The sequence below is a fragment of the Manis pentadactyla genome, chromosome 18, assembly GCF_030020395.1.
Source record: "Manis pentadactyla isolate mManPen7 chromosome 18, mManPen7.hap1, whole genome shotgun sequence".
In the NCBI taxonomy this organism is placed as follows: Eukaryota; Metazoa; Chordata; class Mammalia; order Pholidota; family Manidae; genus Manis; species Manis pentadactyla.
Window position 1 is genome coordinate 30,934,511 of NC_080036.1, and position 15,586 is coordinate 30,950,096.

Here is a 15,586-nt window from a genome sequence, read left to right on the forward strand (position 1 = left end):
GGATCCGGGAAGCCCCAAGGCCCCGCCCCTCCAAGGCCCCGCCCGCAACCCTGATTCCTCCCCGGGGCCCCGCCCCCGGCAGGATCCGGCTGAGGCCCCGCCCCCGGCCCTGAGCCCACACGTGACGCCGCGGCGGCCCACCTGCTTTCGGGGCTGCGGTCTGTCGGCCGGAAGCGGGAACAGGGCGGATGCCCTCGGTGACCCGCAGGCTTGTCCCTCACGCCGCATCGCCGTGCGCGCCGTCAGCTGTGACCGTTCCGTGCACCGGGAGAGGGTCGGCCGTGCCTGCCGGGGGCTGGGCTTAGGAGGAGCGACATTCCGAAGGCGACGCGGCGCGCACCGCCCATCCCAGCGGCAGGTGCGGAGGCCGCCGTCTGCCCTGGGCCCCGCGCGTGAGCTCCTCTGCCCCGCTTTCCCCCAGTGTGGGGCGGCGAGGCGGCCCCACCGCCGTGCAGACCCGGGACCCGCCGTGCAGCCGCCGGGTGCCCGCCTTGCTGGTGAACTCCCCGGGCACCAGTTCTCTTTTGTGCAAAGTCGGGTTGATCATCATACTCCAGGGTTCCTGTGACGGCCAAGTAAGGCCGGCTCAGTTAGTGCCCCACTCACTACACTTCGGGGACGTCCAGCCCTTCCTGTTTCTGGGTTTTGCTTTGCTTCTGCAATCAGAGAAGAGAACACACTTAGGACGGTGGCCTGGCCATCACTGATGGAAAGTAAGTTTACGATACAAATGCAAATTTCTTAGAAATCTAACAAAATTAGTCCTTTAAAATGAGTTAAAACTGTGAAAGTATAGGCCGCACAATACTTAGCAACACACGAACCAGTATCTGAAACACCGACTTTTCATTAATTTGCTTTGGAATTCTTATAGCATTGGGGCAAAGCTGATGATTTAACGGATTGATATTTCTTCTTTAGCCTGCTGATGTGATTACATTATTTGACTTTGAAATGTTGAGTCGGCCCTGCTTGCTTGGAATCAGGCCCACTCGGTTGTGGTTGCGCAGTTCTTTTTACATGTCGCTGAATTTGATTTGCTAATAGGACTTTTGAAACCATGTTCCTAAGAGTTATTAGTATGTGGTTTCTTTTCCATGTATTGTCTCTTGTTTTAATATTAGGGTGATGCTGGCTTCAGAGTTAGGAGATATTCCCTCTGTTCCTATTTTCTGGAAGAGATTGTAGAGAATTAAGTGTTAATTTTTTCCTTAAATATTGGGTAGAATTCACCAGTGGTCATCTGGGTCTGGCACTTTTTTTTGCAAGATAATTATTGGTTATATTTCTTTAATAGGTACAGGCCTGTTAGATTCTCTCTCCTTTTGTGTTAGTATCACGTATTTCAAGGAATGGGTCCATTTTATCTAAGTTATCAAATTTGTGGGTATAAGGTTGTTTTATAATGTTCCTTTGCTCTTTTAATGCCCATGGGACCAGCAGTCATGGCCCCCTTTCTTTTGTCATAGAGCCGCTTTTAACACTGACGGGTCAATGAGTGGCTTTTTGGGATTCCATGAGGCTGCCTGCTGCACACGTCCCAGCTGCTGCTAAGGTCCATTCAGATCCTACCCATCTCCCCCCTCCACATTCTTGCCTTCCTGGCCTCTGGTTATCTGAATTACTTTTGATGCTTGGTGTCAGTAAGAACAGAAAAACTTAAGGCTGGGAAGCTAGTATTTGAAGACACCACAACAAACTGCACTGAGTCTTTTCCTAGATTTCTAAGAATATCTATTTAGATGTCCTAGAAACTCTGAGAAAAGGGGAAGACAAGCCATTATCAGTTCAGTATAAACTGTCTTCCTATCAGGAAAAACATGTTTCTGAGACATAGGCTTAGAATAAAGGAGTAATTTCAAGAATGCCTGGCACAATACAGAGTTAGCAGCCCAGGGCAATTCAGGGGAAGGACCCTGCCAGAGTTGAGCACTCCCTAGCTAATACCACGCTACTGCATTCTAATTAACACAGCTTCACAGTGAGTCCTGACATCCAGCAGGACAAGTGTCCAGGTCTGTTTTTCCTTTTCTGGAACATCCTAGCCTTTTGCTTTTACGTTAGAATTGCCTTAACAGGTTCCATGAAAAAACAGCAGGATTTTTTTTTTTTTTTTTTTTTTGGTATCATAATCTAGTGTATGAAGATCAAACCACAAGACAGTTTGTTATTTATGGTTTTGGTATTTAGGTATGTAGTAAAGCTGGAATGCTTTGGATTTTGTGACCTTTTTAAAAATGAATTACAAATTTAACACTGAGGTTGATTCAACAGCTACTTCGTGGATAACCCTCAATTTCAAAACATGGTCATCAAAACAGCTTTGTAACCTTTTCAATTCTTTGGGCCAGATACAAAAAACTGGATTAACGCTAACCTGGGTTCATGGCATTGTTTTAGTTCACACCTGGCCTGCTTTTAGTTACGTCTAATGTAAGCACTCAGAACCTACCCACTCTTGAAAAGGCTGAGGCTCTGACCTTGTGGCACCATACCCCTCGCCTCCTCTCACCTAAGGGGATAATCCTGGATTCTCTCATCACTACCCTTTCTCTGCATGTAAATTACATCTATCTCACTTACAATCCAAAGTGCATTTTATTGAACTTTTTACAGGTGAGCATGTTTTGTATTTTGATTTTTTTTTTGCTCACTATGCCTTCTATCCTGCACTTGGGATCATTCCAGTAACTGTTTAATACTCCATTTTAAGAACATATCACATTTTATCCATCCATTCTTTGATGGGTACTTCAGCTGTTTCTGGTCTTTGACCCTGGGAACAGTGCCATGAGGATTCTGGCGCATCTCCTGGCATCTATGTCCATATTTTCCTTGGACTTTAAGGAATGGAAGTTTCTGGACTATGGGTGAAGGTCCAACTTGAAAAGACTAACACCAAACCACCCAAAGGAGTGAACCATTCTGACTAATACCAGCAACTTGTGAGTTATACTAGGTATTGCCAGGCTTTTCAGTTTTTGCTAACTGAATGCATATGAAATGTTATCTCATTGTGGTCTAGATTTGCACTGTCACGTCTCCCAGTTTTGTAATCTTCTTTTCACTTTCTCTAAAGAAAGATATGTTGAGGTGTCTGTTGGTGAATAAACTATCTCATTTTAATAGACAAACTCATCAATGACACAGTTAAAATGCTTTGTGTTTTAAGTAGTCCTTCTCTATCCCAAGGCTTAAGTGTCTTTTTTCCCCAAGTTTTAAGATTTGTTTCACATTTAAGACATTAACTTCTTTACCTGTGGCACAATATACAGATCTATTTTCCTTTTCCCACACACAAGCAGCAGCACTCTGGCTCCAGGTATCAATCAGTCTCAGCGCCACCTTGCACACCAGGTTTCGGTCCATGCATGGCCTCTTCAGGGCCATCTGGTCATGACACTGGGAATTCTACCTCCCTAGCTAATACCACGCTACTGCATTCTAATTAACACAGCTTCACAGTGAGTCCTGACATCTAGCAGGACAAGTGCCCAGGTCTGTTTTTCCTTTTCTGGAACATCCTAGCCTTTTGCTTTTACGTTAGAATTGCCTTAACAGGTTCCATGAAAAAACAGCAGGATTTTTTATTTTTTATTTTGGTATCATTTATCTACAATTACAGAAAGAACATTGTTTACTAGGCTCCCCCCTTCACCAAGTCCCCCCCACATACCCCTTCACAGTCACTGTCCATCAGCGTAGTAAGATGCTGTAAGATCACTACTTGTCTTCTCTGTGTTGCACAGCCCTCCCCGTGCCCCCCCAACACTATACATGCTAATCGTAATGCCCCCTTTTTTCCCCCGCCTTTATCCCTCCCTACCCACCCATCCTCCCCAGTCCCTTTCCCTTTGGTAACTGTTAGTCCATTCTTGGGTTCTGTGATTGTGCTGCTGTTTTGTTCCTTCAGTTTTCCTTTGTTCTTATACTCCACATATGAGTGAAATCATTTGGTACTTGTCCTTCTCCGCTTGGCTTATTTCACTGAGCATAATACCCTCTAGCTCTATCCATGTTGTTGTGAATGGTCAGATCTGTTTTTTTCTTATGGCTGCATAATATTCCATTGTGTATATGTACCACTTCTTCTTTATCCATTCATCTACTGATGGACATTTAGGTTGCTTCCAATTCTTGGCTATTGTAAACAGTGCAGCGATAAACATAGGGGTGCATCAAAACAGCAGGATTTTGATTTAAACTGCTTTGACTCTATAGTATAGGTCTATCAGGGTACAAATGTCATATTTATGATCGTCTTCCCAGCCATGAATATCTCTTTCTCCCACGAAGGTCTTAGTTACCATCTCTTAATAAATGTTTTAAAGTTTTCTCTTAAAGGGTCTTCAACATACATTAATTTCCTGGGTACCTGGTCTGGATGCTTTTGTAAAGGTCTCCTGGCTTTCTAGTTACTATTAAGAAGTGCAACTGGCTTCTGAAAATTAATGTTATATCTAATGTACCTAAACCTTACAATTCTAGTACTTTCTCTCTAGATTTGTTTGGGTTTCTCTGAAAGAACATGCAATGTACAAATAACGTGGGTTTCCTCTGGACCCAAGACTTTCTGTCCTGACTCCCTCTATTGGCTAAGATCTCCAACACGACTGAATATGAGCAATATAGCGGGCAGCCCTGTTTCTCTCTTTAAAAGGGAACATTTCCTCTTTTTAGAAGATGCTTTTGTGTATTAGTTTAGTTTTACATACAGACACTATCAGCTGAAGGAAATTCCTTTCTAGTCCTAACTTACTATGAGGTTTTATTATGAATGGGTATTAAATTCTGTTAAGTACTTTGAAATCTATTGAGATGGTCCTAATAGTTCTTTTAATCTGCTGATGTGATAAATCGCACTTAGATTTTAATGCTAAGCCACCATTATATACTAAGTAGTAAGAGCAAATTTGAAACATAGAAATTCGTACAGTGAAATAGTGCTTTCGTATGTTTTACACACCTTATTTTCAAAAAAAGGTGGGGAACCAGGTAGGTTTGAAAACCACAGGACAAATGGTCTTTTGAGGTCTTTCAATTCCACAGATCTCCACGGGCCATGTCTGGATTTGCTTTCAGAGCCTCTGATTCCATGAGATACTAACTCAGTGACAGGACAGAACGGAGAATCAGACAAGAGCTGGAAAGCATGGCATCTAAGCAAGAGCAGCCCTGGGCTTTAAAGAAACGCCAACACCTTCAATTCACAGGAATGTATGATTACAATTTATCGTCATAAGGTTAGTTGTAAACAGATGTGAGATGAATAAGAGAAGTGCTCATAAAATTAATAAAGTAGAAAACTAAAGAGCCGGAAGTCAAAATGAACTACCAAAAAGAGTAAAAGAGAAAAGGTAATAAATACAAGGGAACCTTGTGGTTTTCTGTTTTATTTAATCAAAGACTGGTGAATAAACATAAATACAGAACAATTACTTCAGATCATTCTTCATATTGTACACACACAGACCGATGAACGTAATCTGAGAGAAACCTTCAGTCAGCAATGAGATGCGCACAGCTCTTCCTCCCCTCCCTCGAAAACAAACCTAAAACACACAAACTTAGAACCTCATCAGCACACAGTTTCCTGTGACAAATGACTCAGACATAAACAGTGGGCGCAAACTATATGCTGACACATGTGTGACCTTGGTTAATGGAAAACAGAAGCAGCCATAGCGATTGGGATACATTCAGCCACGGTCACTGGATATGCCCCGGAGGGCGTCATCAAGAGGAATAGTGCTGCGGAGAGAAGCTATACACACACAATGAGAAATAAACTGCGAGATTAACGCATGCATGTTTAATACTGGAAAAATCACACCCTCCAAAATTTCTCCACGTTTGTTATAAAAGCCCTCTGCATTCAACTAAAATTAAAATGATCTGAAAAGGATAATACTTGTAAAGTTTACTTAAGTCTTTTTAGCCACAGAAACTGCAATGGACATAAATGTTCAGAGTCATTTTCAGAAAACAAAAATCTATTCTTCTGATGACATGCATGATTAAAAGGTCTATGCAAGATACACTGCTCTACATTCCCAATGACTAGGAAAAAAAAATCTCAAGTCAGTTTTTAGTTTGCAGATGGTCAAAGGATTTTGTATTCCAGCAGGAGTTCAAATCTTCTGGATCTTTTCGCCAACAACTACTGGATTTTCTTTTCTGATCTTCTCAGCAGCATCAGCTCTGTAATTGTAAGAGCAACTGTGCACGTCTGAGTAGCGATGCGCACTGCAGTAAACATTCCCGCACCGGCATTCAAACCCTGCAACGGAGTGGCACACATGTGAGCGGGATGGAGGTCTGGATGGTAAGTTCCTTACATGATTTATCTTAAAATGTCACGTATATAGGGCAGAGATGGGAACTAAAGAGTAATTCTAAACAAGCAGTTTCATGACCTAATAACGTCCCAAGACTCACTGACAGCCTCATTTCTTGTGCTCACACAGGCTTGTACCAAAGCAAGTGACAACCACCCCTCCAAACTCAAGTCTCTCCGTCTGTGACACGGCCACAATTACAGCCTGTCAGCAGAATCGCTAAACTGAAAATGTGAAACATTTCTCAAACCCAAATGCTAAGATGAAAAATAAGCACAGTCAGCAGACAGCCTCAGAATCCAAGGAAGTTGAAACGAAACTTCTGATGGAATGCTGATAAACACGCAGCACCCACTCTAGCTTCCCTTGGCTGTGCGCCACCACGAGACGTGAGCTGTACTTGGCTGAGTGGCCAGGGCACGAGGTCTACAGTTGGCTGCTTACCTGCCAGCATATAGGCCAGCCTTACACCTCTTTGACATCAGCTGTAACCTTTTTCCTCTCTACCTACAACCTATTCCTCAGCCAGAGAAACCCCCCTACAACGTAATATTGCACTCTCTCATCAGCTCATCTGTGAAAGTTTTCTGCATTCAGCACAGTGCCTGCACACAATGACAATCAGTGGTAACAGCTGTGCGTGCCCCCACCAATCACCCACAGCCCACCAGCCGCCTCTTCCAACCAGCCACAGCATCCATGTTCTCCTCCACCTGTTCTGTGCTTTTTCCCCCTTCAAGGTCCATTCCAGGCCACTGTTTCCTTTCTCTTGAGCTTTCCTTCGGGCCATTCTTTCTGCCCAAAATGTCCCTATTTCCATCAGTTACAAAGCCTCCTCATCTTTCAAGACCCAGCTGAAACAGTCTGCCTTCATACATTCCTCGATGGGCCCCTGATCCCCTCCCTCTATATAAATTAATTACTGAACCAGTCCCTGAATTCCCAAAGCAATCAATTTGACTGCCATTAATGAACTTTTTTTACTAAACACCCAAGAAGCAGCTTGAATATTGTCTCCTCCCTCTCTCAACAGCAACCCCACCTAGCAGCTGTTAAGAGTCAGCACGCACTGCTCACTCCTGTGGGGCAGCCCCAGGCCCCCTGCCTTCCTGTGTTAACTCACTGAACTCTCCCAACAACTCACTACCAGCCATTTCACACCACGTACTTCACCTCATGCCCCATTTCTGACTCTCCCATGGCAGGAGTCACATGTCTGCCAGCAACTGGCATGCTGACCTTACTTGTCTAATATGCTCAAATTCAGGTGAAATGCTTTTTTAAAAGAAAAGCTAATTCATTTCATTTTTAGGTATATAATTAAAGCTACTTTTATGCCTTTAAGAAGATTCAGAAGCTGAAGTGTATCCAGGATTAACTGTCAGGGGAACAGAAACAACCTTAATTGAAGCCAGTAATAATAAGGCATGCATTGTTTTAAAATGTGATCTTAATTTCAAACCATCTGATCTAGGCCCTTACCGGTAAGTCCCACTTTCTTCCTGCACATGAAACAGCGGTTCTTTTTTTGTTTTTGTTTTTCCAGAGACGTGCTTTGCTCTTCAGACGGCGGCCGTGCCGTGTCTGGCGCTGATGCTGACAAAGACAGGAGGGTGCGAAACCTGATCATTCAGGAAGACTATTGGTATGTGGGCCTCCCCCACTGATCTGTTATTCAGCGGGTAACTGAGGAGTTTATGTATTCATTGGCATGGAATAAAGATGCTCACATCAGTTACCAAGTAGGTCACATAACACGCCCCCTTTCTGTTAGACACGGGGTAGGTATGGATGCATGTATGCACACGCAGGAAATCTGGAATACACACTGAGTGTTAACAGTGACTCCACAAGTGCTATTCTTTCTAATTTCTCTAATGAGTATGTATTTGACCAACATGAGACACATACACACAAATGTCACTTGGGTATTCTAGGGAAACTCAAGACAATGGCCATGTGCAAACTTGCAGACATTGCTGGTGTTGGGATGACGTAGATTTCTTGGAGAACAAGAGGAAAATGCTGAACCCAGGAGTCAGACTACTGAGCATGTTTAAAGTTCTCAGAATATTCCACCTAAAACCTTTAAAATGTTAGGAATAAGATATATTGATTAAAATGTTATCATTAGGATAATAAATTGATGCATTTAAGTCGTGAAACCAAGGCCAGCTGCATCCAAATTCAGGTCAAGCTCCACCCCTAAATTCTAACAGACGTGACCCCCTCTTGTCACTGACCGCCTGGCCTTCCTGAACGCTGTCACCAGAGTTGGCAGCCATAGTATGCCCTAGCAGACGTGACATATTCGTGACCTCTCCGATGTTACCGCTTTGGGAAATGACTCTCAGCTAACTGTGCCAGAAGCCGCCGCTCACACCGTTAACAGCCGATTCAAAAGGGTTTCCTTTTTCTCCCTAGTCTCACCTGGGTCCTCTTCCTCTCTTTTGAGGTTAAGCTTCAGTATCTCCCTCCAGGAACCCAGTTTCCATTCTCTGCAACTTTCGCTCTGATTATCCTGCACTCCCTGAACGGTTCTACCCAATAACGGGACTGCACATGTGCCCCATCCCAGTCCTTACCACCTCTGCACAGCCTCCAACCCCTGCCCACAGTGAAAACCTAATGATGCAACCCCCCCTCATCCCGTGATACTCCACCACCTCCCCACCGACCTCCGGAAAAGGCCCAGGGGTCCGTCCTCATCTTTCTCCAGCTTCGTCTCCCCCCGGCTACCCGGAAGCACCTGGAGTGCCCTGTGCACCCTCTGGCCTTTGGGAAGGCTGTCCTTTCTGTGCAGAGAACTTCCCCATGCCCCTCCCATCCCCCTCTCTGCCTGGCTACCTCCAATGTGTCTTTTCTTGTTTAAGCTTAGTACCACCAACTCTTACTCCAGCCCGCCCACCACGCCACAGGCTGGGAAAGCTGCTGCCCCCTCCCACAGCACGCGCAGACTGCCGCATCTCCTCTCGACGGAGCCCGGCTGAACCGCGAACTCCCCCAGGGTGGCGCCTGCCCAGCGTTCCTACTGCTCGGCGGGTGCTCAGGGCAGAGCTGTCGGACTGAGAACCGAATTACTTCACTATCACGGTTATGGGCCCCTTCTCCGCAGCCACACTGTAAGCCCACTGGGAGGGACGGTATCTCATTCCCCTCCAACCTCCAGCACCCGTCACAGTGACAGGTACAGATGCTCAAACATCGTGATGTAATGGATTCTAACCTGCTTATGTTAACACATCACCTCATATTTTAACAAAATATGACCCAAGGCACAACACCGCAAACTAACAAGGAATGCAGAGAATGAAGAGCCTCGTAACATGATCATCCAACTAGATATTTTCTAGACGGGGGACAGTACTAAAATAAACATTTTTGAATAGAATATGGACACACAAAGCCCTTTTTTTTTCCTAAGTAGATGCCCCCTAGAATGTAAGCGCCATGGTCGCCCCCAGCCCCTGGAACAGCATTAGGACAGGAGTGTGTGTGAGTAAAGAGCTCAAGAGCAGCTGACCTTGCAATCAAACAGTCTGTTTTATTTACTGTCTGATACCTACAAGCCTAACATCTAACCTGTTCTCCCAAGGAACTCTGATAATCAAATACAGCAATACAAGCAATGCTTCAATGGCAGCAATGACACGTCTGCAAGGTGACATTTTAAACAAAACTTGTTTAACTACTGAGACACAAACCCTGAATGGTACAGGGAACTGGAGAAGAGCAAAAACACACCTATCTGCTACCCACACCTCGACACAGACCTTTCACAGTGCCAGGCCTCAAGACCTGTCCAGGGAAAATAAACGGTCTCTTTCTAGCTGAGGCAAATGCACAATCTTTCATTTCAAGTCAAGGCTCGGCAGGAAATCTAAAAGCTCATGAAGCTAGGGCTCAGATCTGGGGCCCATCGATGTCCACTAAGTCTGCGTGAGACTGAGGTGACCTCTAGTCACAAAGGCAGTAGGTGAGGGGCCAGTGGCCTGGGCTCAAGACATTCACCACGTGAGCCCATGGGCAAGATGACACAGCAGCGCCCAGGAACCCACGGTTCCCAGAGATTACCCCTAGTTCCTCGGTTTACGTGTGAGATTTAAGACTAAAGCATGCCTTGCGACCCTCTATGTAAAAGGAACAATTCATTCTTTTAAAAGGACCCAAGGACCATACAGGGGACCAAAGGTCAAAGGACTACAATCTTATCGACCCTGAAGCCCAAATAAGGACAGTTTCCTTAGACCCAGGCAGTTTTCATACTGTGAAACGAGAACTGGAGAGCTCACTGGTTTGTTAATGATTAAGAAGAGGTGGTGACCTATGTTTAGTCTACTGACCCTACAGGTCTATTTGGGAGACCTATGCAACGGGGTAAAGGCTGTGAGAGAAACTAAACAGCACTTGCTAACTTCGGTTCTAACTCGAATCCCAGCCGGACAAAGTCCGCTGCCCACCCCTTAAGACACGTCTAAAAGCACCAGGCAGGCAACACTGGTTTAACCACCCACACAGAGGACCACACTCAAGAGGAACAAGGCCCTCTGCTCTGGGACCTGTAAGAAAAACAAAGAAAAGAAAAAAAAGTACAAATACAACGTAAGTACATAAAGCCATTTACACTACCTCTGGGGCCATGTTCATGAAACACCATGAAAAATAAAACTGAACGCAAGGTGACATTAAAAGGCAACCCCACCTTACCTTACGGTAGACGCAGCATCCGTGACCGTGACGCGTGGCCAGCCTCCTGCCTCCAGGCCAAGGCTGTTTCCGCCCCCTCTGCTCACCCCGCACGCAGTGCGGACCCAGGGCAGCTGCTCAGTGGTTACTGAATGACTGAACATGCACCTCTCCAGTGACCACTGGAATAAAACTGGTTTCTCTATTCTGGACCTTACTTTCTCATATGTAAAATGAGGGCTTGGACCAAATGATTTAAGTTACTCCTAGTTCAAATATTCTTTAAAAAATGAGAAAAATTTAAGTATTCAAGAGAAAAGCCTGTATAGTAGCAGGGTCCAAAAGAAATATGAGAGTCAAGCATATTTTCTAGCAGCCATGTTAAAAAGTAAAAACAGGTAAAATTAATATATATTAATATTTAAACATGTAATCAGTATAAAATACACAGAAAGATCTTATATTTTGGGGTATGGGTACTAAGTCTTCAAAACCCAGTGTGTACGGTGTAGGGGAGCAAGTATGCAGTAATTCTCCCGGTTTACTCGCCACATCTCCAGGGCTCTGCAGCAACGCGGGGCTGCAGGTCGCCTTACGGGCAAGCAGCCCTGTCCAGGGCAGATGAGGCTGGTTTCTATTAGCAGCTACCTGGAGGCAAAACCTGTTGAATTAACTCTCTTAGATACAACCTGGTGTCATCTTCAAACAAGCAAGCAATCTTCAAAATACCTCTCTCCCTGTGCACTGATGAGAAGCTGGTACCTGAGGGACTGCCCACGATCTGGCACTGCACCTTCTGGCTTTAGTTCCACATAGAGCGGAGCTGGCTGCTGCGGCAACCCTCGTCCTTCCTCACTGCCGGCCACATCCCCCACCTGAACGCATGTGCTCTTGCAACCCCTCTCCAGCAGGGCAGCCCTCGCCAGTGCCAGTCCTTCCATGCAAACGAATTCCACGGTATGTGGCCTTCTGCACCTGGCTTCTTCTATTTAGCATGTTTTCAAAAGTCATGTGTGTCGTGGCATGTATTAGAACCACTCCTTTTTATGGCTATTCGAATAACATGCCTATGTATGGATTGGCAATGTTTTTTTTTTTTCCCATCACCTGCTCATAGCCATCTAGGTCATAGCTACATTCTACTAATTGTGAATAATGCTATTATGAACATTCTTATGCAAGTTTTTCTATGGATACATGTTTTTAATCCCTTGGGAATTAGCAATGGAATTTCTGGGTCCAGTTAACTGTTTAACTTTCTGGGTTAACTTTTTCACTGCCAAAGTGTTCCCCAAAGTGGCCTCACCAGTTTACATTCCCCAAAATGCAGGAAGGTCCCAATTTCACTATATCTTTAACAACACTTGGCCATTTGTGTAGCTTCTTCAGAGAAATGCGCATTCAAAACCTTTGCCCTTTTAAAAATCGGTTTGTCTTTTTATTTTTAAATTATATTTCTTTATATATTCTTACCATGTATATGATTTGCAAGTATTTTTTCCCATTCTGTGGGCTGTCTTTTCACTCTCTCAACAGCATCCTTGGAAGCAAAAACAATATTTGATTCTGATGTAGTTCAGTTTTTCTCTTCTTTGGTCGCTCACGCTTTTGGGTGTCGGGTGTACAGAAACCACTGCCTAAGCCACGGTCATGAACATTTACACCTGCTTTCTTTTAAAAGTTTTATGCAGTTTTAGCTCTTATCTTGAGGCAGTCTTTGATGTATTTTGGGTAAATTTTTGTCTAGTATGGAGTAGGGCTCCAACTTCACTTAAAAACAATGTCCCAGCATCGTTCGTTGGAAAGACTGCTCTTCCCGTTGAGCGATCTTGGTGCCTGTGAAGATCAACCGACCATATACTATGGTATATTCTGGACTTTCTGTTCTATTCCATTCACCTGTGTGACTATTCGCATGCTAGTACCCTGTGGTCATGACTGCAGCTCAGAGTAAGTTTTGAAATTGGGAACTGTTAGTTCTCCAACTTTGTTCTACTTCTTCAAGATTGTTTTGGCTATTTTCACCCATTACTTAAAATCAGAAGGAATTTCTGATTTTTACTCCTAAAACAAATGAGTACAAAGGAACTATTCCTCTCTGATGGTTCTGAGTAACTGACTGACTGACAGGTCACCTTTGTGTGGAGCCGGGGACTCCCAGAGCTGCCGAGAGCCTGGGAACCCTGCTCACCTGCCCCTCGGCGCCGCAGCGCCCCTGCTCTGATCCGGACCGCGACTGGGCTTTCATGCGCTGCCTCAGTGGTGCATAGCTCACCACCTTGGAAATGGAAAATCTGACATTCCTAAGTGATACCACTAAGTGACGCACTGCCATTTGTTAAAAAGCATCATTAAATGAAAAGCATGTGTAACATGCTAAATTCTCAGTTAAACATGAGAAAATTCTTCAGTCATGAGGATAACATGAAAGCACTACCACCCACCTGGTGGCACCATATCCTAATTATAAGCAGAATACAGGTGTATCTGAGAGAGACCATGGGTTTAGTTCCAAATCACTGCAATAAAGTGAGTATCACAGTAAGGTGAGTCAAATGAATTTTTTGGTTTTGCAGTATGTGTAACAGCTATGTTTACACCATACGTGTAGTCAATTCAGTGTGCAATGACATTCTGTCTAAAAAAAGTATTTATCTTTATTCAAAAATACTTTACTTGCTAAAAAGCTGACCATCACCTGACCTTTCAGTGGTCACACTGCTGCCAGGGAGGCTCCTCCCCGATGCTGATGGCTGTGGACCATCAGGCTGTGGCAACTTCTTAAAGTAAGACAACAATGAGGTCTGCCCCATCAATCGACAATTCCTTTCATGAACAATTTCTCTGCAGCATGTGACACTGTTTGATAGCATTTTACCCACAGAACTTTTCAAAATTAGCCAATCCTTTCAAAATTGTGCTATTGCATCAACTAAGTTTATGTAATATTCTAAATCCTTTGTTGTGAATGATCTTCACAGCATCTTCACCAGGAGCAGATTCCATCTCCAGAAACCACTTTCTTGGCTCCTCCATAAGGAGCAGCTCCTCACCTGTTCAAGTTTTGTCATGAGACACAGCCATTCAGTCCCATCCTCAGGCTCCACATCTAGTTCTCTTGCTGTTTCCACCAAATCCGCAGACACCCTCCACCGAAGTCCTGAGCCCCTCAAAGTCATCCAGGAAGGCTGGGATCAACTTCTTCCAGAATCCTGTGAATGCTGATATTTTGACCTTATCCAATGAATCACAAATCTCAATGGCATCTGGAATGGGGAACCCTCCCCAGAAGACTTTTGACTGCCCAGATCTAGCAGGGGAATCACCATCTACAGCAGCTGTAGACTCAAAAAATATATTTCTTAAGAAGACTGGAAAGCCTGACTCCTGGACCCATAGGCTGCAGAGTGGATGTTGTGTTAGCAGCATGAAAAAATTATCTCATTGTCCATCTCCACCAGAGCTCTGTGGTGACCAGGCACATTGTCAATGAACATTAAACCTTTCAGTAAACCACACTGTAAACAGCTGTGCTGTCATCCGGGCTTCCTCGTCCACAGAGTACAGAGGGGGTTCAGCATGACTCCGAAGGGCCCGAGGACTTTCAGGACAGTAAGTGAGCACTGGCTTCAACCTAAAGTCACCAGCTGTACTAGCTCCTGACAGGAGAGTCCGCCTGTCCTTTGAAGCTTTGAAGCCAGGCACTGACTTCCCTCCAGCTGTGGAAGTCCTAGATGGCATCTTCTCCTAATAGAAGCCATTTCATCTGCACTGAGAATCTGATTAGTGGGGCACCTGCGTGAAGGATCTCAGCCGGGTCTTCTGCTGCTCCACCTGCACTTTTCTGTTGGGAGAAGCTTCTTTCCTTAAACCTCACGAACCAACCCCTGCCAGGCTTCACTTTTCTTGTGCAGCCTCCTCCTCTCTCTCTGCCTTCGTGGAATTGGAGAGAGTTGGGGCCTTGGTCTGGATGAGGCTGTGGCTCAAGGGGATGTTGTCGCTGGTTTGACCTCCTGTCCAGAGTCTGAAACTTTCTCCACATTAGCAATAAGGCTATTTCACTTTTTATCACTGGCATATGCACGGAAGGAGCTCTTTCAATTTCCTTTGAGAACTTTCCCTTTGCTTCACAACTAGCTGACTGTCCCGAGACGCCCAGTGTTGGCCTATCTCAGCTTTCAACATGCTTACTCACTGGGCTTAATCATTTCTAGCTTTTGATTTAAAATCAGAGACATGCAACTTGTCCTTTCACTTGAATGCGTAGAGATTACTACTGTATGGTTATCAATTGGCCTAATTTTAATAATTTTATGTTTCAGGGGAATAGGGAGGCCCAAGGAGAGGGGGAGAGAGAGAGAGATGGGAGACGGCTAGTTGGTGGGACAGTCAGAACACACAATAATTATCAATTAAATTCAACATCTTAATATGGGTAGTTTATGGTGCTCCAAATAATTACAGTAACATTAAGGTCGCTGATTGCAGATCACCAAAACAAAACAATATATGATAACAAACAGTAACGAATGAGTTTGAAATACTAAGAAAGTTACCAAAAC

General features: G+C 44.6%; 1 protein-coding gene across 8 annotated transcripts in view; it reads right to left on the reverse strand.

The window, feature by feature from the left end:
• Positions 1 to 5,377: 5,377 nt before the first annotated feature.
• ZFAND6 (zinc finger AN1-type containing 6) overlaps positions 5,378 to 15,586 on the reverse strand; it is a 48,459-nt gene continuing 38,250 nt past the window's right edge. For 7 of the 8 annotated variants that reach the window (XM_036916104.2, XM_057494748.1, XM_036916100.2 and 4 more), the window contains 3 exons: positions 10,799 to 10,897; positions 7,821 to 7,934; positions 5,378 to 6,280 (listed from right to left, as the gene is read on the reverse strand). In XM_036916104.2, the coding sequence (XP_036771999.2) occupies positions 6,132 to 6,280; positions 7,821 to 7,934; positions 10,799 to 10,897 (362 nt within the window). In that variant the 3' untranslated portion in view covers positions 5,378 to 6,131. The remainder of the gene's footprint in view (positions 6,281 to 7,820; positions 7,935 to 10,798; positions 10,898 to 15,586) is intronic. The other variant, XM_057494749.1, reaches the window with a different exon arrangement.